The sequence below is a fragment of the Pongo abelii genome, chromosome 2 (assembly GCF_028885655.2).
Source record: "Pongo abelii isolate AG06213 chromosome 2, NHGRI_mPonAbe1-v2.0_pri, whole genome shotgun sequence".
Lineage (NCBI taxonomy): Eukaryota > Metazoa > Chordata > Mammalia > Primates > Hominidae > Pongo > Pongo abelii.
This window is the reverse complement of record NC_085928.1, coordinates 104,769,088-104,793,693: the sequence shown is the minus strand read 5'-3', so window position 1 is coordinate 104,793,693 and position 24,606 is coordinate 104,769,088. Positions and strand designations below refer to the sequence as shown.

Genomic DNA, 24,606 nt, shown 5'->3' with positions numbered 1-24,606 from the left:
CTATGGGCTGGCCACGTGAGACCAGGCCATGATAGGCACTCATGATGCGTGGCCAAAATAAGAAAAGAGACAACAGAGTGAGGGGTTCAAAAGGCTAAATTTATTCCATAAAAGGCCCACCCTGAAATTTTGAGGGCACACTATAATTTTTATTATGACATATGGTGGATGTAGGTGGGAGATTTTTAGGTAGTTACTTGGCAAGGTAAAAAGTAAGAATCCTACAGGAGTCACTTCCCAGTATATTTTGGAATTTGGGTGGTCCATGAAACCCAAGGGCATGGGGCATTCTAGGAAGGCTAGGAGCTAGAGAAAAAGGGAGAAGGCAGACTGAACTGCCAGGCAATGTGGACCTTCAGGCAATGCAGAGTGTCTAGGGTAGGCAAGGAGGACCCCATGGTAGGCACTGTTAGGGAACCTTGACCAGGAAGCCATGCTGCTGGAGGTAGGGCTGGAGAGGACTTACAGGTGCACGGGTGGCTCCAGAGAACAGCAGGTTGACCGAGGGACATGGAGGGAGCTGGGGACCAGGCCAAGAGCACAGCCCAGAGGGTTTGGCAGAGGGCGGTGCAGGGCACTAGAGGAAGAGGGTGGGCAGGCAGCTGAGAAGCCTGCCACTTTAGAGAGGACTAGGGCAGGATGCAGAATGACTCAGAGCCTGCCACGATTGGCATACAATCCACATGTGTCCCTTCCCATGCTCCTCTAGGGAGCCTGGCGGGCCCAGGACCCTCTCCACTCCACGCCTCCTGTTCATAGTCCACTGATCTCAACCCCTGTCAGCTGCTAGGCCCCAAACCCAGAGCCACAGCTGTACTCTTCTTACCTCAATGTGAGGCAGAGGGTGGCAGGCCCATTGGAGATGTGCAGGGCTTCTCAAAGTCATGTGCTGGGCCAGTACAGGACATTGGCATGAAGGGAATCTGCCCCTACCCTCCTGCTTCCCAAAGCTCTGGGAAAGAGAAAGGCTGTAAAATAATCACAGATCTTCCCACTATGGCAAAGAAACCAAGGCCTATGGGTGGGCAGGGTAGGCCTCCAGGCTGCCTGGTAAATCAGGGCACCAGCAAGATGGAACCCAGCTCCTTCCCCAGACCAGGCCTGGGTTCTGCCACCCCACACCCCATCAAGTCACCACACCTTGGGTCTCAGTGCTGCCCACCCTTCCCTCTGTCTCAGGTGTCGGCGTTGCCACCCAACAGCCTGGTCCGCAAGGTGAAGCGGACACTGCCCAGCCCCCCTCCAGAGGAGGCTCACCTTCCCCTGGCTGGCCAGGCCTCCCCACAGCTGTATGCAGCCAGCCTGCTGCAGCGAGGGCTGACGGGGCCCACCGCTGTCCCTGCTACCAAAGCCAGCCTGCTCCGGGAGCTGGACCGGGACCTGCGGCTGGTGGAGCATGAGTCCACCAAGCTGCGCAAGAAGCAGGCAGAGCTGGATGAGGAGGAAAAGGAGATTGACGCCAAGCTTAAGTACCTGGAGTTGGGTATCACACAACGCAAAGAGTCTTTGGCCAAAGACCGGGGTGGCCGTGACTACCCACCCTTGCGTGGTCTTGGCGAGCATCGTGACTACCTATCGGACAGTGAGCTCAACCAGCTGCGGCTCCAGGGCTGCACCACTCCCGCTGGCCAGTTTATGGACTTCACTGCCACTGCCGCTGCTCCTGCCACCCCCTCTGGTCCCACTGCCTTCCAGCAGCCCCGCTTCCAGCCTCCGGCCCCACAGTATTCTGCAGGCAGTGGTGGGCCAACTCAGAACGGATTCCCAGCCCACCAGGCCCCCACCTACCCTGGCCCCAGCATGTACCCAGCTCCTGCCTTCCCTCCTGGCGCCAGTTACCCAGCTGAGCCTGGCCTGCCAAACCAGCAGGCTTTCCGTCCCACAGGCCACTATGCAGGCCAAACACCCATGCCAACCACACAGAGCACCCTTTTTCCAGTCCCCGCTGATAGCCGTGCCCCACTGCAGAAGCCACGCCAGACATCGCTAGCCGACTTGGAGCAGAAGGTGCCCACCAACTATGAGGTGATCGCCAGCCCCGTTGTGGCCATGTCTTCAGCCCCATCTGAAACCAGCTACAGTGGCCCAGCAGTGAGCAGCAGCTATGAGCAGGGCAAGGTCCCTGAGGTGCCCCGGGCTGGTGACCGTGGCAGTGTGAGCCAGAGCCCAGCCCCCACCTACCCCTCTGACTCACACTATACCAGTCTGGAGCAGAACGTTCCTCGAAACTACGTAATGATCGATGACATCAGTGAACTGACTAAGGACAGCACCTCTACTGCTCCTGATAGCCAGCGGCTGGAGCCCCTGGGGCCAGGCAGCAGTGGGCGTCCAGGGAAGGAGCCTGGAGAACCAGGTGTCCTTGAGGGGCCCACACTGCCCTGCTGCTATGCCAGAGGAGAAGAGGAATCTGAGGAAGACTCATACGACCCCCGCGGGAAGGGTGGCCACCTCCGGAGCATGGAGAGCAATGGTCGACCAGCCAGTACCCACTACTATGGTGACAGTGACTATAGGCATGGGGCTCGAGTAGAGAAGTATGGTCCAGGGCCCATGGGGCCCAAGCATCCCTCCAAGAGCCTGGCTCCAGCTGCCATCTCCTCAAAGCGCAGCAAGCACCGGAAGCAGGGCATGGAGCAAAAGATATCCAAGTTCTCGCCTATTGAAGAGGCCAAGGACGTAGAGTCAGACCTGGCATCCTACCCCCCACCTGCAGTCAGCAGCAGCCTGGTCTCTCGGGGCAGGAAGTTCCAGGACGAAATCACCTATGGGCTCAAGAAGAACGTGTATGAGCAGCAAAGATACTATGGGATGTCCAGCCGGGACGCAGTGGAGGAGGACGACCGCATTTACGGTGGGAGCAGCCGGTCCCGGGCACCTTCTGCGTACAGTGGGGAGAAGCTGTCCAGTCACGACTTCAGTGGCCGGGGCAAGGGGTACGAAAGGGAACGGGAGGCTGTGGAGCGACTTCAAAAAGCGGGCCCCAAGCCCTCATCCCTAAGTATGGCCCACAGCCGGGCACGACCCCCCATGCGGAGCCAGGCCTCTGAAGAGGAGAGCCCCGTCAGTCCTTTGGGGAGGCCCCGCCCTGCCGGAGGGCCCCTCCCTCCCGGCGGGGATACCTGCCCACAGTTCTGCTCCAGCCACTCCATGCCTGATGTCCAGGAACATGTCAAGGACGGACCTCGGGCCCACGCATATAAGCGTGAGGAGGGCTACATCCTGGATGATTCCCATTGCGTGGTTTCCGACAGCGAAGGTAATGGCAGCCAGGGGTGATTTCTGCGGATACTCAGCAGCTGGGGGGCCTGCCTACCTGTGGGGCCCTGGGCCCTAAGATGTCCCAGCAGGGTCTGGTCTGGCGCCTCATCTGGTGGGCCCTGCTGCAGGCAGGCTGCCCTTGCCTGCTCCATCTGTGCCCTGGTCCCTGGTTGCGGGAGGGTGGGCTGGGGGCCTGCTAATCTGCTTGTGGCTGTGGCACCCACTCTCTTGGTTTCTTTGCATGGCTTCAGCTAGGCCTCCCCCTGCGGCTAGCCCGGGGGTTGATGGTATTCTGTTTTTGGTCTCTGAAGCGTATCACCTGGGCCAGGAGGAGACGGACTGGTTTGATAAGCCCCGGGATGCCCGCTCTGACCGGTTCAGGCACCACGGGGGCCATGCAGTTTCCTCCTCCTCCCAGAAGCGAGGCCCTGCCAGGCACAGCTACCATGACTACGATGAACCCCCTGAGGAGGGCCTGTGGCCTCACGATGAGGGTGGCCCAGGCCGCCATGCCTCAGCCAAGGAACACCGGCACGGTGACCACGGGCGGCACTCAGGCCGCCACGCTGGTGAGGAGCCGGGACGGCGTGCTGCCAAACCACATGCTCGGGACCTGGGTCGCCATGAGGCCCGGCCCCACTCTCAGCCCAGCTCTGCTCCAGCTGTGACGAAGAAGGGTCAGCCTGGGTACCCCAGCTCTGCTGAGTACTCACAGCCATCCCGTGCTCCATCCACATACCATCATGCCTCTGACAGCAAGAAGGGCTCCCGGCAAGCCCACTCCGGGCCCGCTGCACTGCAGTCAAAGGCAGAACCCCAGGCGCAGCCGCAGCTGCAAGGTCGGCAGGCAGCTCCAGGACCACAGCAGTCACAGTCACCATCATCCAGGCAAATACCCTCTGGGGCAGCATCACGCCAGCCACAGACACAACAGCAGCAGCAGCAGCAGCAGCAGCAAGGTCTTGGGCTGCAGCCCCCACAGCAGGCTCTGACGCAGGCTCGGCTGCAGCAACAGAGCCAGCCAACCACCCGGGGCTCAGCCCCTGCTGCCAGCCAGCCTGCAGGGAAGCCTCAGCCAGGCCCCACCACAGCCACAGGTCCTCAACCAGCAGGACCGGTAAGCAGAGCTCCCATGCATGGGTTGTAACCAGGGAAGATGCTATGAATGAAGCTTGGACATCCCCTTGGTTCCAGGCTGGGCATGGGCAGAATCTTAGCTATAGGTTCTGTGTTGCAGCCACGGGCAGAACAGACAAATGGCTCTAAAGGGACAGCCAAAGCACTGCAACAGGGGAGGGCTCCTCAGGCCCAGCCAACACCAGGACCTGGACCTGCAGGTGAGCCTATCCTTTGGCACCCTTGGCTATGGCCCAGAGCACCTAGGCTCTTCTCTCTATATACCACCTGTGCCCTGAGCTCTCCCATACTGCATGCCCTCATTAATCCCTGAGAAGGTGCCCCAGGGGCTGTAGACCTCCCCAGCAGAAAACAAGCCTGGGGTTAGAATAAGCCAATGAGGTCACCAGCACAGGGGCTTTAGGGCCCAAGCAGCTCTGGGCAGAGAAGCTGGAAGGCACTGGTGAGCACAGGGTGGGGACCATGGCTTCTTGCTCCCTCCTTCCTTCCCCTTTCCTCCTCTTCTCTGCCTTTTTTTCCCCTTTCTTCTTCTTTCCCTTCCTCAACCTCCTTTTTTCTGCCTCCTCCCACCCCTTGTCTTCCTGTTCTTACCTTCTTCTCTTTATTCCCCTAGCCTCCTTCTCACCTTCCCACCTCATCCCTATGAGGGTACTTGTCCTCTCAGACCGTAAAGAGCCAGGCCGTGCATAGCTCATTATGGTGATTTCTTTCCTCCTAGGTGTGAAGGCTGGAGCCAGGCCTGGAGGAACCCCAGGGGCTCCCGCCGGCCAGCCAGGTGCCGATGGGGAGAGTGTGTTCTCCAAGATCCTCCCTGGCGGGGCAGCCGAGCAAGCTGGCAAACTGACGGAAGGTATGCACTGCCTGCAACTGGTCTGTGGTGAGTGGCTGCTCTGGTACAGGCTGGGTCTGTGAGATGATTCCAGACTCAGTCACCCAGGCAGAGGCCAGCCAGAGGGCCCACCTGCTGATGCCCAGTTGTTCTCCGGGCAGTCCCTGCCCCTTGGGCTGAGCTTGGCTTCACTATGCCAAGTGGCCCCGACTGGGAGAGGTCTGGCCCAATTTCCTGATGGCGCTCTCCTCTTTCTTTGTCACAGCTGTCTCTGCTTTTGGCAAAAAATTTTCCTCATTCTGGTGACCATGCCCAGCATGGTGAGTACAAGCAGCCTGTACCTTGCCTCTTCTGGGAAAGGCTCAAGGCACTGGGGGTGGGGGTGGGGCTCCAAGTCCGAAGGGGTCCTCTGGGAGGAGTCCAGTCTTCGGCTGGTTCAGTGCCCAGAGCTGCAATGTTCCCTTCTCTGAATGTGGGAGGAGAAAAAGGAGGGACACTGTGCACAGAGCCCCTACCATGGGGCCAACACAGTAGGGGTCCCCAGCAAAGGAGGGGCCAAAGCCAGGGCTAGTGCCCTGGCTTTCAAACCATCTGCTATCCCCTGCAGGGCTCTCACAGCACTGGGCTGGCACTGGGTTGTAGGTAGGCCTCCGAGGATGCAACTCCTCTCCAGCCCTCCTCTGTAAATGCTCCACAGGCTCTTGAAGAAATGAAGAGAGGTATCATTGCTGTGGAAAAATCTCTGGAGTCAGAGGCCTGGGCGCAGCTCTGGACTCTGCGTATAACAGTGAGTGTCAGGATCAGGGTGAGATGGGCCAGAGGAGGGGTGAAGGGCCAAGGCCTGGCTGATGACAGCTAGCCAGTTCTGACAAGTGTGAACTGGGAAGGGCCTGTTGGGTTTCCTTCAGCTGTGATGGGCCCAGCAGCCCTCTACCCCGCAGAGGCAGGGGCCACAGAGCTGCCTGAGATGGTGCCAGACAAGTCAGGTGGTACCCTTGGAGAAGAGCCCAGCACGGCCAACTGCACCTCACAACTTGAAGTCTATGTGCTGGGTACTGAGTTCAAAGTCATCCTGAAGGACCTGGTAGTCTGTGGCACCTGTAGGGGAACATGCTTCTTCCCTGATGTCTGCTGCTGGTGCCTTTGCTCCAGCCACTTGGAAGAGATTAGAGTCCCCAAACCCCACAGAGCCGCATCTGTAGCTCTGGGAATGAAGTCAAAACACTCCTGGCTTCACAGGCTGAGCTTGTGGCCCACAGGATAGAAGAGCGGAAGGAGTAGAGAGGCAGACAGGAAGGGACATAGAGGAAAGGGAGTCTCACCCCCAGACTAAGTCAGCTCAGGGAGAGGGCAGAAGGGCCTCAGGATGGGAGCCCTCACCCTGTCTGGGCTGCAGTGGCCAAGGCAGGATGGGACACCACTTCCTGGAGCCTGTCCTGGCCCTGGCCCTGGCCTTGGCCCTGCCTCTGTGGGAGGAGGAGGAAGTGCATCATCCTGGGTGGGAGGAGAATCGCCTGGCTGTTGGTGCAGCTCTGTGCACAGCCAGGACCACTGACCATCATCCCATAGGAGGGGTCCTTGGGCCCTCCTCTTCTCCCTCCTTGCCCCTTCAGGGTGCTTCTCACGGTGCACAGGCATGTATGTGTTATCCATGGCGGGGCCTGGCGGTCAGTGAGCAGGTCACTTCAAGGGAGCCCTGGGGCTGGCAGATGCTGGGCCCAGGGCAGCGCTGGTTGTGGGAGGGAAGGAGCTAGGTGTGATACCTCACAGGCTACCTTTCTCTGGAAAAGCAGTGGGGCCCTGGAAAGGCCCAGGCTTCCATCCATTTATTCAACAAATGTTTGTCAAGCCCCAGGTATGTGCCAGGCACTCTTCCAGGATCTGGGGATATGGCAGAGAACAAAACCAAGTCCCTGCCCTCTGAAGCTGACAATCCATTAAAGGAGATAGAGAATAAATAAGTTTAAAAATAAAATTCAATTAAAAAGGTACTTTCTGAAAGTGATAAGTGTTATAAAGCCAGCGAAGCAGAGCTATGGAAGCAGTGGGGTCTGCTCTAGACAAAATGCTCAGAGCCGAAGATATGTGAGGGAAGCTTGAGGGAGGAGGACGGCTGCTGTGGGATGAAAAAAGGGGAGGGAACAGCACTGACGGATGATCGGATGCTGGGGTGGGACCAGGGACAGGGAAAAGACCAGTACAGCCAGGGCCACGGTGGAGGAGAGAGGTGGTCAGGGGTAAAGTCCAAGGGGGTGGGAGCCAGCTGGGGTAGGTTGTGCAGGCCAAGTAAGGAGCCTGGAATTTATTCTAATTACAGTAGCCATAGTGCAGCCCTTAGTGTTCTTCCTGCCTTCACCCTCCCACAGCGGGCTTCCTGCGGCTTCCTGCGGCTTCCCGCTCAGCCGATGTTTCCTTGGAGTTGCCCTGGAACAGATGTGAAATCACAAGTGGTGCTGAGAGGAGGGGAAGGAGGGACAGCCCATGGCCTGGATTCATGACAGTACCTACTTTGGGTTTGGGGCCAGGGTATGGTTCCTGAGCAGGGAAAGGAAGCACAGACACAGCTTTGTGCTGTGTCCTGCCACATGGTGTGGGTGGGCCACTGAGACCACTGACTTTATAGTTAAAGAAATCTCCCTTGAGTTCTAGCATTCGGCTAATGATTGGGTCAAGTGGACAGTGCTGCCGTGAGTATCCCTCTGCTGAAATTCTTTATGGCAATTTCAGAGATGGGCTTGGAGAGGTTTGCCATTTCAAACCAAATCCCTTCTCCATCACTCTTAAGCCAAAAAAAAAAAAAAAAAAGGAACTTTTGTTACCTTAAAAGAAGTGTCCCTTCCTGGCTGACCTGATTCTTCTTTCTTGCTGTCCTCTCTGTGACCTCCAACCTGCCCAAGCACCCATCTCCCCAAGCCTGAGTGGCATGGCACCCCGTGGGTGAGGAGGTGGCTGCTAGCACCGGCAGATGGCTGAGAGGAATGTGAGGGTGAGAAGCAGCTATCTACCGTTCTTGACAGAATCCTTTCTTTTCTTCTTTCCTTCCTCCCTCCCTCCTTTTCTCTTTCAAGCATCTACAATCTGGCAAACCCTTGGCCCAAAGACTCACCAGGTGGGACGTGGCAGGCAGGCCTCAGTTGAGGACGTGATGTTTTCTCACAGCAGCTGCCTGGGTGAAGCATCTGCTGGACAAGTCGGACCATTGGCCGGGGGACCTTTAATTGTCTTTCCAGAGATGCTGCTCTCTGCAGGGCACCACCTTCAAGGCACAGCCCTCGTTGGGAGGGAGGACCCTCTCCAGAAACCCTGCCACCACGGTGTCTTGCCGTACTTCCCACAGCCGCCTTTTTGCGGCCTGGCCAGCCAGGCTTCCCATGCGTTATACACAGAGTTTGGGCACACACTGCCCTCCCTCCGAGATGCCAGAAGTTTTTCCACAGCCTTGGAGAGGGGCTTTGACTGAGGGCTGGGGGCCCTGGGCTCCGTTTCCTTCACATTCCAGCTGGCCCGGATCCCTCTGTGGCACAGGGCCCTGCCCCTGTCACGTGCCCTCTGGGTGACATTGGAGCAGACCTCCATGTGGCCAGGGGTTGGGAGAACTTTACAAACATTAGGACCTAACACTGTCTCATCGCTGAAATAAGAGGCCATAACACCGAAAAGCAGTGTGGGCGCCGGCTGAGGCTTCTCCCAGCCTGTGGGTGGCAGCGTGCTAGCACACTGCCACCATCTCAAAGCCATCCCCCTAGCCATCGTGAGCATCCCAGCGGCACCGCCATTGTCTCAACCAGCCGGCTCCTCATCCGTACACCTGGGGATTTCTTTTGATTTCAAGAACAGCCTTAATCATTCCAGTTTGATTTACGTGTATACCTCATAAACATTTTTCTTTTGTTTCTCTCTCCCCCTTTCTCTCTTCTCTTGGCTCACTCCCTTGCCTCTCCCCCTCCACCACCACCTTGTGACTGATGGTTTGGTTTCCTCTCTGCTCTGCCCCTGCTCAGCACAGGGAGAATGTTGACTTAGAAGCAATAGGGGGCAGCAGGCCACCAAGAGCACAACCCCAGGGCGAGGTCTAGGGAGGCCTCCCAGCCCGCCTCTGTTTACTGTGCAATTCCAGTCGTTCTTAAGCCATCACCAGTGGGTGTACTCAGAGCAGAGGGGCCAGGACTTCTGCCAGCCAGGGGAAAGGCCCAGAGCCCTGTGCGGGGGAATGTGGCACTGTCTATCCATCTGGTAGACTGGGCAGCATTCCTCCCCAGGGCCCTTCCCTTGGGGGCCTCCTTTCATCTGGGGCACAGCCACAAGTCTCATCTCTAACGTTCTATGCAATGAAATATAAACCCTCAATGACAACTGTTAATATTTAATAAATTCCATGTTATGTATAAGGAGTTAATTGCAAACATGCAATTGAGAAACTGGATAGATACACTCATAAAACCCCCACCCCACCCCTGCTCCCATTGTGTGTGTGAAACTCTCAGTCTGTGGCATGTTTGACCTGTGGCAGGACTCGCTGCTGCCAGGTGAGTCACCGCCTGTCCCGCAGTGGAGCATGCACAGCTCGCAGCCTCTTTGCACGATTTCATCCATTTTAAATGCTTGACCCTCTTGCTTGGAGTTCTTTTTGCCTCAGAACCTCTCCTTCAGGAGCACTTCTAGCTGACTTCTGCACAAGCTAGTGAGGACCTGCCAGAATTGTTGCCTGAGCGTGCCAGGCTGCAGGGCAGGCAGTACAAGGCCCCCACATACCCTGCAGTTTTCTCTGTCCAGGATAGCAGGTAAAAAGGAATCCCCGGAGCAGACGCAATGGTAGGAGCCCGCACAGGATGTGTGTGTATGGACATTCTGAAGGTTTGCTGTAGGATTTCTCTCTGTCTGTCATTTTCCCTTCCTACCCCAACCCTGAGCCAGAGGCATCTGACAGCCCTTTCCCAGAGGGCACCACGCAAGGGCAGAGCTGGGCGGCATCCATGGCCAGAGAGGCAGAGGCAAGAGCAGAGCCAGGCTGTGCCTGAGGGACCCCAGCTCTTGACTGCACCTGTTTCATGCCTCTCCTCTGTGGCTACGAGGCTCAAAGGACTGTGAGCCAGGAGATCTGGGCTGGAGCTGGGGGGTCAATGGATGCTCAGGAAGAGCTGGGCCTTTGGCACTTGTGGTGAGAACAGTTGATAGTGGTCATCTGGAACTGTTCATATAAACAATGACTTCAAGCTAAGTTTCTTGTGAAGTTTCTCAAGAGCAAATCTTACAGAAGGTCCTGTGTGACCCTCTCTGCATCTGTCCCCAGGACCTATGCTCCCTGCCCACCCCCTTCTCCAAAGCCCAAGCGTCCCACTGCTCATCAGCTTTTTTACCACTGAGCCAGGAGTGCGGCAGGCAGTAGCTGCCTGACCCTTCAAGGCCTGACCTTCGTCCAGAGTGCTCTGGTTTGCACCATGCATTTCTCAGGGGTCCGCATTTCTCATGCTTTTCTATAAGGTCTACACACCCCTTCAGAGAGGGCTCCTCGCTCACCTCTGGTAGCTATGGATGGGACAAGAAGCTGCCAACCTTTGTGTTGGACTTAACACCCTTGCCTTTCTGGGACTTGGCCTCACCCCACCCATGGAATACCTGCCTCATCCCAGAGATCAGGTATGGGCTGAATGCAGCCATCTGAGCAAGGGCTGAGGGAAGCCATCATCTAACACCTCTGGCCACCCAGGACCAGGTCTGTGTGGGGATGTGCCTTGGAGACCAAGGCAATAGTCTTTTCCACTACAGGCCAGGGGATGGGACAAGAAGCAGGGAACAGGCAGGGAAATGTTAGGAGGTCAGCCTCCAGCAGGCCCAGTCTCAGGCTCTAAAGTATTGACTTTTCAGCAAATTTCCTTTCTGGCCAAGCCCTCTGAGTTTGAAATTCTGATATCTGCCACTCCTCATCCCCCACTGTACCCACAGGATACATCATCGCCCCTCTGTGAAGGTGGCTGGAGCAGGCCTCTGGTCCATGGACTGTCCTTCCTGGCCCTTGCATGAATGCAGTTGTGACTCTTGGGACAATGCAGCCAGAAGCTGAGGGACCAGCATTTGGTGCCTTGGGAAGTAGAGAGCAACAGACACATCTCCAACTGGGCAAGGAGTCTCTAGCATGCAGCCCAGGCCTTCTCCATACCCCTCTCCCCAGCATCATGAGCAAGGGCATTGCCTCCTCTCTCTGCTCACTTCAGGGCCCAGTGCACTCACTTCACAGTGACAGCCCTCCCCTACCATCATCCTCTTAGTCCTTGGGCAGAGCATGTGGTCTCAGGGCCCACAGTGAAAGAACAGCAGTGGTGGCAACTATGCCTTGCCTTCTGGAGCCTGTAGGGAGTTTTCCAGGCAGGTCCTTTGCCAGGACAGCATGGTCCTGCCCTGTTGTCCCGTCCCCTCTCCTCTTACCCACCCCCATGCTGTAAATACTTGTCATCATGGACTCCAACATGGTTAGAGGGACAGGCCTAATCAACTGAAACTCCTCGGAGATGCCATCTCTGTCTCCCTGGGTGCCAGCAGCCCTGCTGCCATGTGCACTGGGGTGGCACTGGAGAGCCATGGCAGTCATGAGATATTGTATGTGTATGCACATGATCATGTGTGTATGTGCGTGCGTGTGTGTGTGTGTGTGTGTGTGTGTGTGTGTGTGTGTGTATGTTTCTGCCTCATTCAGTTTCTGGGGTCAAATCAGCTCCTTCTCTCCAAGTGCACTACCCTGGAGAGTGGTGGCCACTCAATACCTTTTCCTCTAGCTTTCATGTCTTGTTTTTGCTTTCCCCTTCCTCCTCCCTCTCTCCCTTTCTTTCCTTCTCTCCTTCTTTATTTGAGGGGGGAAGAGTGCTGTACAAAGTCAAACAAACAAGTTTACAGTTGTAAGTGCAATGACCCGAGTCCTCCACATGACCTTGTGAATTGTGTGCTGTCCTTCTGTGCTCTGTGAGAACTCGTGGTACTTCAGTGTCCCTCCCCCTGTATTGTGACAAGGTAATTCTGTGGTATCAGAATAAAAGGACTTGATATAAACAACCTACAGACTGTTTCTGGGATGGTTTCTCAAGTGGGAAGGCTTAGCCGAAGGAGCAAATCCCCAAATTTGTGACAGTCCTGTCCATGGTTAAAGGGAAAAGGATGGACAAAATTGCAGAAGTGCTGGCATAGCACGGGGCTGAGTCCACACCAAACCATCCAAAGACAATGGGCCCTCCACAAAGGTGCCCAAGGGGAGGTCCCAAGCTTGGACCTGGAGCAGGCAGTCAGTGCGCAGGCTGTTGAGGGACAGCACCTCCATGGCCTTCAGGTGTGTTGGCTGCATACACAGCTTTCTGGGACCTGGTTCCAGGGAGGCAGTGAACAAGTGCTGCCCCCTGGTGCTGCCAACAAGCCCTACACCTCTCTGCCTTGCTCCGAATTTTCCAACTCCCAAACTCTCACTGGCTGCCAGACCTTAGGCCTTCCTCAGATGGTCAGGAGTACCTCCTTACCAAAGTCACCCAGAGTTGCTAGACTTTTTTTTTTTTTTTTTTTTAACACAGATAAACAGGAATCCCAGCTTCACCTCTGGCCCTCTCCCCAGAGTTAACATCTTGATGTGTGTTCTTCTTTCCTGTTTGTTGTTCCAGTCTTCATTTTAGACAGAAGCCAGAAGGTGCAATATATCCTGTTTTCTAGCTTTCTGTTTATTTCCACATGTTTATTTCAGGTACTTAAACGTTTGTCTTCCAGTGCTCAACCTCCAGGGAGATACACCATGAGTTCGTAGCCAGTCTACCACACACAACCTGAGGAACAGGCATTATGTTCCCAGTGTTCCTATTACAAACAATGCTTGATGAACATCCTATTTTCCAATCTTTCCACCCAAATTGGTGGCTGGGGCCACTCCTTCTACTCCTGTTTCTGGCCTTGATACAGTCCTGTACATACTCACAAATGCAGTGGCGTCAGAAAGTTGGGACTCTTTTTTTTTTCTTGAGACGGAGTTTCACTCTTGTTGCCCAGGCTGGAGTGCAATGGCACGATCTCGGCTCACTGCAACCTCCACTTCCCAGGTTCAAGCGATTCTCCTGCCTCAGCCTCCCAAGTAGCTGGGATTACAGGCGCGTGCCACCCAGCCCGGCTAATTTTTGTATTTTTAGTAGAGACAGGGTTTCTCCATGTTGGCCAGGCTGATCCCGAACTCCTGGCCTCAGGTGATCCACCCGCCTCGGCCTCCCAAAGTGCTGGGATTATAGGCGTGAGCCACCGCGCCTGGCACTTTTTTTTTTTTTAAGACAGTCTGGCTCTGTTGCCCAGGCTGGAGTGCAGTGGCGCGATCTCGGCTCACTGCAAGCTCCGCCTCCCGGGTTCACACCATTCTCCTGCCTCAGCCTCCCGAGTAGCTGGGACTACAGGCGCCCAACACCACACCCAGCTAATTTTTTGTATTTTTAGTAGAGACAGGGTTTCACCCTGTTAGCCAGGATGGTCTCGATCTCCTGAGCTCGTGATCCGCCCGCCTCGGCCTCCCAAAGTGCTGGGATTACAGGCGTGAGCCACCGCGCCCGGCCGGCCAGGACTCTTTTTTTTTTTTTTTTTTTTAACTTAACTAGTAATCTTGAGTAAGTAATGATGCAGCTGATGGGAAAGGGGAAGCTACAGGCCAGACAAGTGGACTCTCAATCACAAGCACGCCATGGAGCAAAGAGCCAGGGCCCTGAATGTGGAAGATCAGCCAGACTCAGGTATATGGAGGGGACATCCTTACTGTCCAGCCTCTCCTGATCTCTGCTGGCACCTTAGCCCAGCCAATCCTGTACCACGTGCGCAGGGAGCCTGCCTGCCTAGGTTCTTTCCACAGGAAGCTCCCTGGTCCTGGGTGGAGTCTGAGCCCACCAGGCCCTTCACACCCAAGAGCTCAGGCTGAGGCCTGGGGAGGAAGGCAGGGACCCACCAGCTCACGATCCCCAACAAGGTGCCACTGAGAAGGGTGGGTAAAGGCTGCGGGGATAGATAGCTCTTGCGGCAGGCCTGGCGACTGATAAGCCCGGGCAGCACCCTGAGAGTTGGCACCCGCCCCTCTGCCCCGCACCCCAGGGCTTGCTTCGCGTCCTCCGCCCGGACCCTGGCCCTTCTCTTCTTCGTCTGCCTGGGAGTCCCTTCAGGGCAGGGCCTGGCACTGTCTAGTGAATGTCGGCCTCGTGGTGGACTCGAAGGAACCCTACAGTCAGCCCCAGAGCCGCGGGAGATCCACGCTGCGGCCGGCTCCGCCCCGCCCCACCCTCACGCTCACGCTCACGCTCACGCTCACGCTCACGCTCACGCTCACGCTCACAGGCTCCCGGCTCCGCATTCCTCGCAGGGCTCCACTCCGGACCCGCCCGCCTTGCCCTTCATCCTCAAAGACTCATTGGTCGCATTCCCCTCGGGCCCCGCCCTTCGCGTGCTTGGGCCATGCCCGTCCGGTGCTCGGGCCATGCCCGTCCGACCGCGCTGCTTCCGCCTCGCAGCCCCCTCTCAACCCCTTCTCTCCTAGGCCCTTCTACCCTCCCCGAAGCCGGGCTCCCGGGTTCCGCTTCCACAGGGCCAGCCCCTCTCCTCCGAGATCCAACGCCTCGCCCCTCGGTAAGAGGCCCAGGACTCAGCCCACGGCCCCGCCCCCCACTTGGCTAGTCCGCCCCTGGCGAGACCCCTGCTCTCACCCACCCAGGACTTCTCGCTCCCAGGCCGGGTCCTCTCACCGTCAAGGCCCGCCCCCTGCCAACGGTCCTCGTCCATTAGCCGAAGGCCCCGCCCCTCACAGATTGCCGCAGGGCAGGGGCGGAGACAGCTCGGGCCGTCCCAGGCTCCGCCCCCGGAAGCCTCACTTCCGGGCACGAGCACGCCCCGCCTCGCCCCGGCGGCAGAGAGGAGACCATGGAACGCCAGGTGAGGGCTCGGCCCGCGGTCCCCGTGGTCCCTGCAGCCCGGGCCGGGCCTGACCCTGGTGTGTCCCCTGCGCAGGTGCTGCTGAGCGAGCCCGAGGAGGCGGCGGCTCTGTATCGGGGCCTTAGCCGCCAGCCCGCGCTGAGCGCCGCCTGCCTGGGCCCGGAGGTCACCACGCAGTACGGCGGCCAATACCGGACGATGCACACTGGTGTGTGTGCGAAGGGGAACTGGCTGGCGACGGGGTCGCGCGCTGGGGTGGGAAGGAAGTGGGTGTGGGGGGCTCGCTGCTTGACAGTGCGTAAGGGTGTATAGGGAGGCGGCCTGGACTTGGAGGATACACTCCCACAGGTCCCTGCACACAGGTGTGTGGAGGGGGGGCGGGGGCGTACGGGGCGTTATCGAATGGCGCCCACGAGTGCACGAGATGACGGTGTAGCGGTAGAAGTCAAACCTGGGCTCAGGGCGTGGACCTTGTAGGGCTCTCCGCCAACACGCCATCCCATCCATACACATGCCAGGCTGCCCTCAAGATTCCAGGGTGGGTGCTGGGGTTACTAGGGGGTTCTCTCAAAGAGGCTGTCAGCTCAGACTCTGGAGGCCTGGACTAGGGTTGTGGCCAAGTGTTGTCCAGCCTGCAGCCAGGGTGTCAGTGTCTGGAGACAGATTGAGAGATTGGGGAAGATAGATCTAGGCCTTCCTGGGTCAGGTGGGGCTGGGGGCAGTAGCCAGGAGTAGCCAAGACAAGGTGAGCAGCCTCATGCCTCCCCTCACAGAGTGGACCCAGAGGGACCTGGAACGCATGGAGAACATTCGATTCTGCCGCCAATACCTGGTGTTCCATGACGGGGACTCAGTGGTGTTTGCAGGACCTGCAGGCAACAGTGTGGAGACCCGGGGGGAGTAAGTTTGAGGGAGGAAGCTTGTGGGCAAGGCCACAGCCGTCCGCAATGCAAGCCTTTTATGAATGCCCACCATGTGCCTAGAAGGGAGGCCAGGAGCCAGGTTCTTGCCCCCTTGGGAGCTCATTCAGTTTCTGGTGACATGGCCTGATAAGCACTGGAGGCTTGCTTCAAACTCAGCCTGGACTAGAGCCCATGGTGGCCTGGGGAGCTGGGGAGAGTAGAGTCTCTGCCTCAGGGAGGAAAGGCAAGGTGGGGCTAGAGGTGCTCCAGAAGCTGGTGTGGGGCCAGAGCCTCAAGAATCTCTCCTAAGAGGTTGTGCCCAGTAGGGAGCAGGAAGGGGTTATTGCAAGATAACCCTGACCTGTGCTACCCCATGTCCACAGACTGCTGAGCAGAGAGTCTCCTTCAGGCACCATGAAAGCTGTGCTGCGCAAGGCTGGAGGCACTGGCCCTGGGGAAGAGAAGCAGTTCCTGGAGGTAAGTCTGCATGGGACCAGGTAGTGGGTGACAAGAGAGAGGCTCTGCCCCACAGATAAGGCTCTGTTAGCAGGCAAACAGCCTAATGCCCAGATGTCCTCAGGTCTGGGAGAAGAACCGGAAGCTCAAGAGCTTCAACCTGTCAGCGCTGGAGAAACATGGGCCTGTTTATGAGGATGGTGAGGCATCTGGCTGGTGAGCCGGCAGGGTGGACAGGAGGGGTAGCCGTAGCCCTGGGCCCCCCCTGATTGGCCCTCCCTGCACCCAGACTGCTTTGGCTGCCTGTCCTGGTCGCACTCGGAGACACACTTGTTGTATGTGGCAGAGAAGAAGCGCCCCAAGGCCGAGTCCTTCTTTCAGACCAAAGCCTTGGACGTCAGTGCCAGCGATGATGAGATAGCCAGGCTGAAGAAGCCAGACCAAGCCATCAAGGTGCCCGTGGTCAATCCACGAAGGCCCGGCAGGGCAGCCCTGGGGCTCAGTGTGCTCCCTTCCCATACTGTGCCTGTCAGACCTGGGGAGGCACTAGCTTCTAGAAAGCAGACCAGGTCCTATAGACAGGCTGGGCATTGAGTATCTTGTGTTCTCAGGGGGATCAGTTTGTGTTTTACGAAGACTGGGGAGAAAACATGGTTTCCAAAAGCATCCCTGTGCTCTGCGTGCTGGATGTCGAGAGTGGCAACATCTCTGTGCTTGAGGGGGTCCCTGAGAATGTGTCCCCTGGACAGGTCAGCAGCAACAGCCTGTGTCCCCCTGGAGTCTGGGGCCCTTCTTGAGCTACCAGCCCTGCTCACTTCTGCCCTTTGATCCTGTTTACAGGCATTCTGGGCCCCTGGAGATGCTGGTGTGGTGTTTGTGGGCTGGTGGCATGAGCCCTTCCGGTTGGGCATCCGCTTTTGCACCAATCGCAGGTAAGAGAGTGGGGCAAGGCAAGGGGCCTTGCAGCCCAGCTGGCCTTGAGACTGAGTGTCTGTCTCGTGGTTCCAGGTCAGCCCTGTACTATGTGGACCTCATCGGGGGGAAGTGTGGTAAGTGGCTGATGCCCACCTGTGCTTTGCTGACACATGTTGGCCCTGCCAGCCTGCGTGATGCTCATGTTTCCATCTGGCCCAGAGCTCCTCTCGGATGACTCCCTGGCTGTCTCTTCTCCCCGGCTGAGCCCAGACCAATGTCGTATTGTCTACCTGCAGTACCCATCTCTGATCCCCCATCACCAATGCAGCCAGCTGTGCCTGGTGAGCTGGAGGTGGCGGGGATGGTAGGGTGGTCAGCAAGAAGATGGGATGGTGGATGAGAGCTGAAGGGCCAGTATCATCTCCCCATAGGCCTTCAGTAGGTGCCCTTCTGTCCTCAGTGCAGCAGCGGTGTGAGTTCTGCCTGTCCTCTCACGGCAGGGCCTAGAGGTTGAGAGTGCTGCCATGGAGAGCTCTGCACTGTTGGGGCATTCCACCTTGAGAGAATGCTCGTCTGCAAGAATGCTCCTCCCCTTGGCTCTCAACTGCATGTAGCCAGGCTCTGCAAGGGGCTGGGATATAGTCGGGAGTTACACAATCCCAGACCCTCCCCAGGAAGAGCTCTGGGCCCCTGGTAAAAGTCAGAGGGACATGCCTATCTGAGGCCCCTTGGGCATCTGGTCCAGGTCACCAGAAAAGAGATACATCAGGCTCATTCCAGTTCCCCTCTCTCCTGGGGCTACCTGAGGCAAAAGAGGATAGGCACGGGGCACTGTGCCCTAAGGGAACTGTCTGTCCCCTACTGGACCTGACCATTGTGTTCTCTTGCAGTATGACTGGTATACCAAGGTTACCTCAGTGGTGGTAGATGTTGTGCCTCGGCAGCTGGGAGGTAAGGCATACCTGGCTGGGTGGGTGTGGTGGGGCCTGTTGCTCTGCTTTCTTGCCGTCTGTTGCATCCCTGCCCCGTTCTTCTTTCCTAGGTTCCTTCTGAGGGCCCTACCTCCCTGCTGGGCCAGCCCTATGCCCAGCATCCTCAGGGAGCGGGGCTGTCACCATAGGGAGCGGGGCTGTCACCGTAGGGAACAGTTCGATAGCAAGGAGTGGTAGGACCAAGCTGAGATCAGAGTGGCCCAAGCTGATGATGTATTATTTCTTGTGCTGCAGGTCATAATTAGATTTTTCTTATTTTTCTAATGGCTGGTTCAAACCAAAACCATGACTCCTTCGAGTGGGTCTCAGGAAGTGCACTAGGTTGGAATGTCACACTTGAGAGGCTCTGGACCCAAGGGCATGATATTATCCCATCCACCATCCTAACCCCAGCAACCTTTGTCCAGTCTAAGCCCTGAAGTCAGCTGGGTCTTCAGGAGGGTGGCGCTTGGCTGCAAGGCTCCCGTCTCGAGTGTTGATAGCTCTGCTTGGATCCTCCTGGACCATCTCAAGGATGAGTCTCTTGTTTTCTCAGGCCACCCGGTCAGTTCCAGGAGTTCAGTGGACAAGGGATAGCCTCTTGTCTTCTCTTTGGGTTGCAGGGATGCAGTGGTGGGAACCTAGTATGAATCCCAGCTCTGCCCTAAATTAGCTGTGTCCTCAGACAGGGTCCTGGCCTCCCTGAGCTCCCATTTCTTCATGGAGGGGTGATTGTGTTTGCCTGCCTCATAGAATCATAGTGAGTGTTAAGTGAGTGATGATATTAAAGGGTAGGATTTACTGAGCCCCCCCTGTGCCAAGCGCTGTGCTAAGCACCACAATGGAGATAAGACGGACAGATGATATCTTGGTTAAAGCACCTGGTACCTACCTGGGTTCAACTGGAGCAACTCAGGAGAGCAAGTGCTTTTCCTCTGAGCACCCACGGTTTCTCTCTGGAGCTCTTGAGCTCTGCTTCTCTGGGTCCTCTCTGGGTCCCAAGAGGCCTCTGCCCCTCAGCCACCTACTCAGGCAGCTCCTCATCGCCTAGGGTGCCCCCATGTGTGCTACAAGCTGCAGGGGCCTGACTGGTGCCTGAGCAGGGCCCTGGGTGAATTCCCCAGTACCCTAGCCTTCCTTGTAGACTACCCTCCCTACTTCCACTCCTGGATGCAGCCCCAGCCCTCCTATCTTTACAGATAACTTCTCTGGGATCTACTGCAGCCTTCTGCCTTTGGGATGCTGGTCAGCTGACAGCCAGAGAGTGGTCTTTGACTCAGCTCAGCGCAGCCGGCAGGTGAGGGACACTGATTGTGTTGAGGGGCAGCCCCTGTGGTCAACCCCCAGGAGCCCTGGGGGTTGCATGTGCACACCCCTGGGTGGAATGCCCAGCCACAAAGTCTCATCAGCCCCTTAAAACCCTGCCTGCCCATCCTGGCCTCATTTCTCCTGGAGGGGACTGGCTGCCCTGGTGCACCACAGCAGAACTCAGGCCTTTTCGTCTGAGGCAGAGATGCAACCCCTCCCAGGCATTTCTAGCTGGGGGTCAAGGGGACTGCCACTCGGGTGGGTCCCTGAACACTCTGTAACGGCAGCTGATGGGGACAGGACTGAGCCCTTCCCCCAGGGATGGAGTAAAGGCACTCACAGTGTGCCAGGCTCCTTTTGGGTGTGATATTTGGTCCTCGTGCCAACTCAAAGGGGCTCAAAGCCATTCCTTACCTTGCCCAGGGTCACCCAGCAAGTTGTGATGGTGCTGGGATTTGAACCCAGGCCCTCACACTACTCCCTACTGCACTGAGTAACTATCACCATAGCTGTCCACAGCCTTGGTCTGGCCAGGGCTCTCCAAGAGAGTAGAGAGGAGGTAGGGGAGGGACCCATAGGTAGAGGGAGTACTCTTGGATGTGGTCCCACCTGTGGCCTTGCCTCTGCTTCAGGACCTGTTTGCTGTGGACACCCAAGTGGGCACCGTGACCTCCCTCACAGCTGGTGAGCAAGCCAACCAGGCAGCGGGGGACTGGAGCTCCAGCATGTGGGGCAGTGATGGCATTCTCAGCCACTCAGCACCACTGACTATTCCACAGCCTTTACTAACAGGTCCCCAAGGTCCCTGTCCGTGCAGACCCTTACCCAACCAACAGACTAGCTTCCCTGCTCTACTGCCCTTTAGCACTCAACTCTGTTCCATGTGTCCTGGCCCAGCCTCAGCACGGCCCCCACCTCTGCTCCTAAAACCCACAAAACTCTCTCTTATCAAGATCTGCCAGACTCATCCTTCTCGCTCTGCAAACCTTGGGTGCCTGTCTCAGGCAGAAGCAGCTCTGCCACCTGATGGCCCAGGAAAAGCCCAGTGTTGACTCCCCCATCTTCCCCATACTTAGGCCTGGTGATTCTGCCCTTGAAATGTGTTTTGAGTCCTCCACCTGACCTGACTGTATCTGCTTCTCCACAAAGCTACCAAAATATCATTCCAAAGCCACATCTCATTGTACAACTGCTTGGACACCACTGCCCCAAATCAGCACGCTCCCCCACCCCCAACTCCCCGGTCCCAGCTGCCACCCTGCACACAGCAGCCATCGAGGGACAGGCAGATGTGCCTGCATGGTCTGATGTGTCTTAAGGTTTGGCAGTTCCCAGCCCAGCCAGTGTCTGTCAGATGAACAACAGACTGAGAGCAGGAGGCTCACCCAGGGCCATGTGCAGTTGGGTGTTTGTGAAAGGCACTTCTGGGGGAGAAAAGGGCACCTTTCCATAGAGTCTCCAGCCTGGGACTCTGTTACAGAAAAGCAGGTAAGAAAGGTGATGGCTCCTGCTAAGCACTTAGTGGCATCTGCCTTTTCCAGGAGGGTCAGGTGGGAGCTGGAAGTTGCTCACAATTGACCAGGACCTCATGGTGGCACAGTTTTCCACACCCAGCCTACCTCCAACCCTGGTGAGTGTCGGTGGGTCCCAGGCTGTGGAGGCAGGGGTTCTGGGCAGGCAGAGCTCACCAGGTCAGGGAATTGGCCCCAGAGTCTGACTGGCTGGTCAGCATACAGACGGGCCAAGACACAGGCCCAGCTTGGCATGGTCCATGAGGGTTTGGCACTCACAGGGTCGAACTACTAGGCTAGAATCTGCTCCATACAAAACAAGGTGCCTGGGGAAGTGCCCTGTCCTGGTATTACAGAGCAAAGGAGACAGCAGAGCCTAGAAGCTGAGGAGGGAGGGGTGTGCCTGCGTGTGATTGTATGAGTATGAATACCTTGGTATATACCATCCCACAACAGGAAGCCATGCTATACCCTCTGGAGGTGGGTAGAGGGCCCAGCATAGTGAGAGCTGCCTATTTCCCACTGTAGGCAGAAGGGAAGGGCAGGGAGGCAGCCAGGCCACCTGTGACACATTCCTTCCCCTTGGCAGAAAGTTGGGTTCCTGCCTTCTGCAGGGAAGGAGCAGTCAGTGTTGTGGGTGTCCCTGGAGGAGGCCGAGCCCATTCCCGACATCCACTGGGGCATCCGGGTGCTACAGCCACCCCCAGAGCAAGAGAATGTGCAGTATGGTGAGCTGGGCCAGGGGCAGAGGGATGCCTTTTCCAGGTTCCCCAGCACAAAGCCTCTACAGTGACCTTTGCTACCTCCTCTCTCACATTGTGGGGTTTCTGGTGATGACCTCCAAGAGGTTTTCTGTTCCTCTTGTCGATGGGCATCGGAAGTAGCATCTAGACATCTGAGCACCTGCTCTGGGTATCACCTGGGCTTCACTAGGCCAAATCATCTGTGGTGGGAAGACCCAGGTCCAAAGAAAATAGGCCTCATACAAGCCTCAGTGACCACACCTCATCCCGAATGCTGTCGCTGCAGGATGGGGCTCCCTGACGAGGGCAGAAGAAGTATGAGCCTTCTGGGGTCCATGTGTCATGGTGTGGACTACTTTGGCCAGGTCTCTGACCCAGAGGTCAGCCCCACACCTGCAGCTAGAGATGGGGCCTTGGTTGGGGAAGCCCCTAGGCTCGCCCTGCTGACTGCTGCCCTCTCCCTGCAGCTGGCCTTGACTTTGAAGCAATCCTGCTGCAGCCTGGCAACCCTCCAGATAAGACCCAGGTGCCCATGGTGGTCATGCCCCACGGTAGGCATCTGGTGTTAAGAGCCCTTGCCCTCCCAGCCCTCCTCCTAGCTGGCCTTTTCACCCTCTGCTCCCTGTCTGCAGGGGGGCCCCATTCATCCTTTGTCACTGCCTGGATGCTGTTCCCAGCCATGCTTTGCAAGATGGGCTTTGCGGTACTACTAGGTGAGTGAGCAGGGACCCACAGTTCTGTTAGGACTATGGTGGAGTGACGGGGGTGGACCTGGTTTGTATAAGTACCATGGGTGCCACCCTAGTCTCCAGGACTTTCTCTAGCCCAGACCTAGTAACCACTACCAGGAACTGCCAGGGCCCAGCCTCTGGTTCTGTGGCATAGTGATAACAAGGACTAACTCGGGACTTCCAAGGAAAGGGCACTGTGGTCACTGGGTGGCAGCCTCAAATCTCTGGGTCCCTTCCCCTTGACAGTCTGTGGTATAGCTGGCCCCAGGGCCTACTTCACGGATGTGTGAAAAGAGTGTCCAGGGGGCTGGGAATGTTGCCTGACTACACTGTCTGGTCCCTCCCTGCCCTCAGTGAACTATCGTGGCTCCACGGGCTTTGGCCAGGACAGCATCCTCTCCCTCCCAGGCAATGTGGGCCACCAGGATGTGAAGGATGTCCAGGTAGCAGGGGCTGGGGCTTCTGGACAGGCTGAAACATGGGCTGCCAGGGGGATGCCTCCATTCAGCTGAGCGGGCAGCTGGCTGCAGCATGCTTTGCCCCACCCTGCAGTTTGCAGTGGAACAGGTGCTCCAGGAGGAACACTTTGATGCAAGCCATGTGGCCCTTATGGGTGGTTCCCATGGTGGCTTCATTTCCTGCCACTTGATTGGTCAGTACCCAGAGACCTACAGGGCCTGCGTGGCCCGGAACCCCGTGATCAACATCGCCTCCATGTTGGGCTCCACTGACATCCCTGACTGGTAGGCATACACCACAGGTCCCTGCCCTTCCCTCCTCTACCTCATATTCTCATGGAGCCCCGTAGCCCCAGAATTCCTGGGGCTGCATCAGCTCCGTGTCTTGCAGGTGCGTGGTGGAGGCTGGCTTTCCTTTCAGCAGTGACTGCCTGCCAGACCTCAGCGTGTGGGCTGAGATGCTGGACAAATCACCCATCAAATACATCCCTCAGGTATGCAGCCCCCTCCTTGCCCTGTGTGCTGCCCATCCATCCAGAATCCAGGGCCCAGCTCAACACAGCTTCCCACTCCTCCCCAAACACCCAGGTGAAGACACCACTGTTACTGATGTTGGGCCAGGAGGACCGGCGTGTGCCCTTCAAGCAGGGCATGGAGTATTACCGTGCCCTCAAGACCCGGAATGTGCCTGTTCGGTGAGTGCAGCAGGAAGGCCCTGGCAGCTGGTGGGCAGGTGAGCACAGGAGGACCCTCCAACCTTAAATGTTGCTGACTAATCCCTACAGGCTCCTGCTCTATCCCAAAAGCACCCACGCATTATCAGAGGTGGAGGTGGAGTCAGACAGCTTCATGAATGCTGTGCTCTGGCTACGCACACACTTGGGCAGCTGAAGCCCTGCCATTCTGCGTGAGCTGATCAGCCTGTGCCACACTTCGCTCTTGGGGAGCTCAGTGGTCTAGCAGGGCAGCAGGAGGCTTTCTGGGCTCTGGACTCCACGGATGCGTGGGCAGAGGAATGTGGGCTATGTAGTCATAATAAATTAGGACACAGAGCCTGGTTCCTGCTGGTACTTTGTACCAAACCATCCCCAACCCCACCTCCCACTCTGGGGTGCAGAGACCCTAGGTTCTGGGTGTGGCAGCCACAAGGGCTTCATCTGCCTCCAGTGTGAGAAGGGAGGGAACAGTGAGAGGCTTAGCCTCTGCCTGTCCTGGCAACCAGGACTCTGTACCAGCCTAGCTTCCCTGCTGCAGCCCCTTCCATTAGCAACTACTCTGTACCACCCTTCCCAAGAGTATGTCTGGGGGACTAGTGAGGCCCTGTCTTTCCACGGCACCCATGGGCAAAAGTAGTCCCAGGGACGTCACCTTGGTTGGGGAAGCCCCTAGGCTGGACAGATCACCTAGCCCAGTGTGTGCTGGGCTCAAGCCACCCGGGCCCTAGCAAGGAGTCACTGACTCAT

General features: G+C 57.2%; 2 protein-coding genes across 9 annotated transcripts in view; both read left to right on the top strand.

Annotated features, from left to right (window-relative positions):
- BSN (bassoon presynaptic cytomatrix protein) overlaps positions 1–12,771 on the top strand; it is a 116,540-nt gene extending 103,769 nt beyond the window's left edge. For 3 of the 6 annotated variants that reach the window (XM_054550731.2, XM_063722485.1, XM_054550733.2), the window contains exons 6-12: positions 1,180–3,259; positions 3,573–4,378; positions 4,499–4,598; positions 5,117–5,248; positions 5,493–5,547; positions 5,925–6,014; positions 8,296–12,771. In XM_054550731.2, coding sequence (XP_054406706.2) covers positions 1,180–3,259; positions 3,573–4,378; positions 4,499–4,598; positions 5,117–5,248; positions 5,493–5,533 — 3,159 coding nt within the window. In that variant the 3' untranslated portion in view covers positions 5,534–5,547; positions 5,925–6,014; positions 8,296–12,771. Of the gene's footprint in view, positions 1–1,179; positions 3,260–3,572; positions 4,379–4,498; positions 4,599–5,116; positions 5,249–5,492; positions 5,548–5,924; positions 6,015–7,593 lie in introns of those variants that run through there. The other 3 variants (XM_009239006.4, XM_054550732.2, XM_054550735.2) reach the window with 3 other exon arrangements.
- Positions 12,772–13,827: 1,056 nt separating this feature from the next.
- On the top strand, positions 13,828–24,195 carry APEH (acylaminoacyl-peptide hydrolase). Of its 3 annotated transcripts, none has more exons than XM_024245247.3 (22): positions 13,828–15,148; positions 15,224–15,356; positions 15,922–16,048; positions 16,434–16,527; positions 16,631–16,706; positions 16,796–16,959; positions 17,118–17,255; positions 17,347–17,438; positions 17,515–17,555; positions 17,641–17,762; positions 18,312–18,372; positions 19,592–19,689; positions 20,333–20,384; positions 21,242–21,330; positions 21,801–21,939; positions 22,422–22,505; positions 22,587–22,667; positions 23,040–23,128; positions 23,238–23,428; positions 23,535–23,637; positions 23,732–23,838; positions 23,929–24,195. In XM_024245247.3, exons 1-22 carry the CDS (start codon positions 15,137–15,139, stop codon positions 24,032–24,034), a joined length of 2,199 nt encoding a protein of 732 aa, XP_024101015.3. In that variant the 5' UTR covers positions 13,828–15,136; the 3' UTR covers positions 24,035–24,195. The 3 variants fall into 3 exon arrangements, with proteins under 3 accessions (XP_024101015.3, XP_063578561.1, XP_063578562.1); XM_063722491.1 differs by having other exon boundaries at positions 16,598–16,706; XM_063722492.1 differs by lacking the exons at positions 13,828–15,148; positions 15,922–16,048 and having other exon boundaries at positions 15,221–15,356; positions 16,598–16,706.
- The last annotated feature ends 411 nt before the right edge of the window (positions 24,196–24,606 follow it).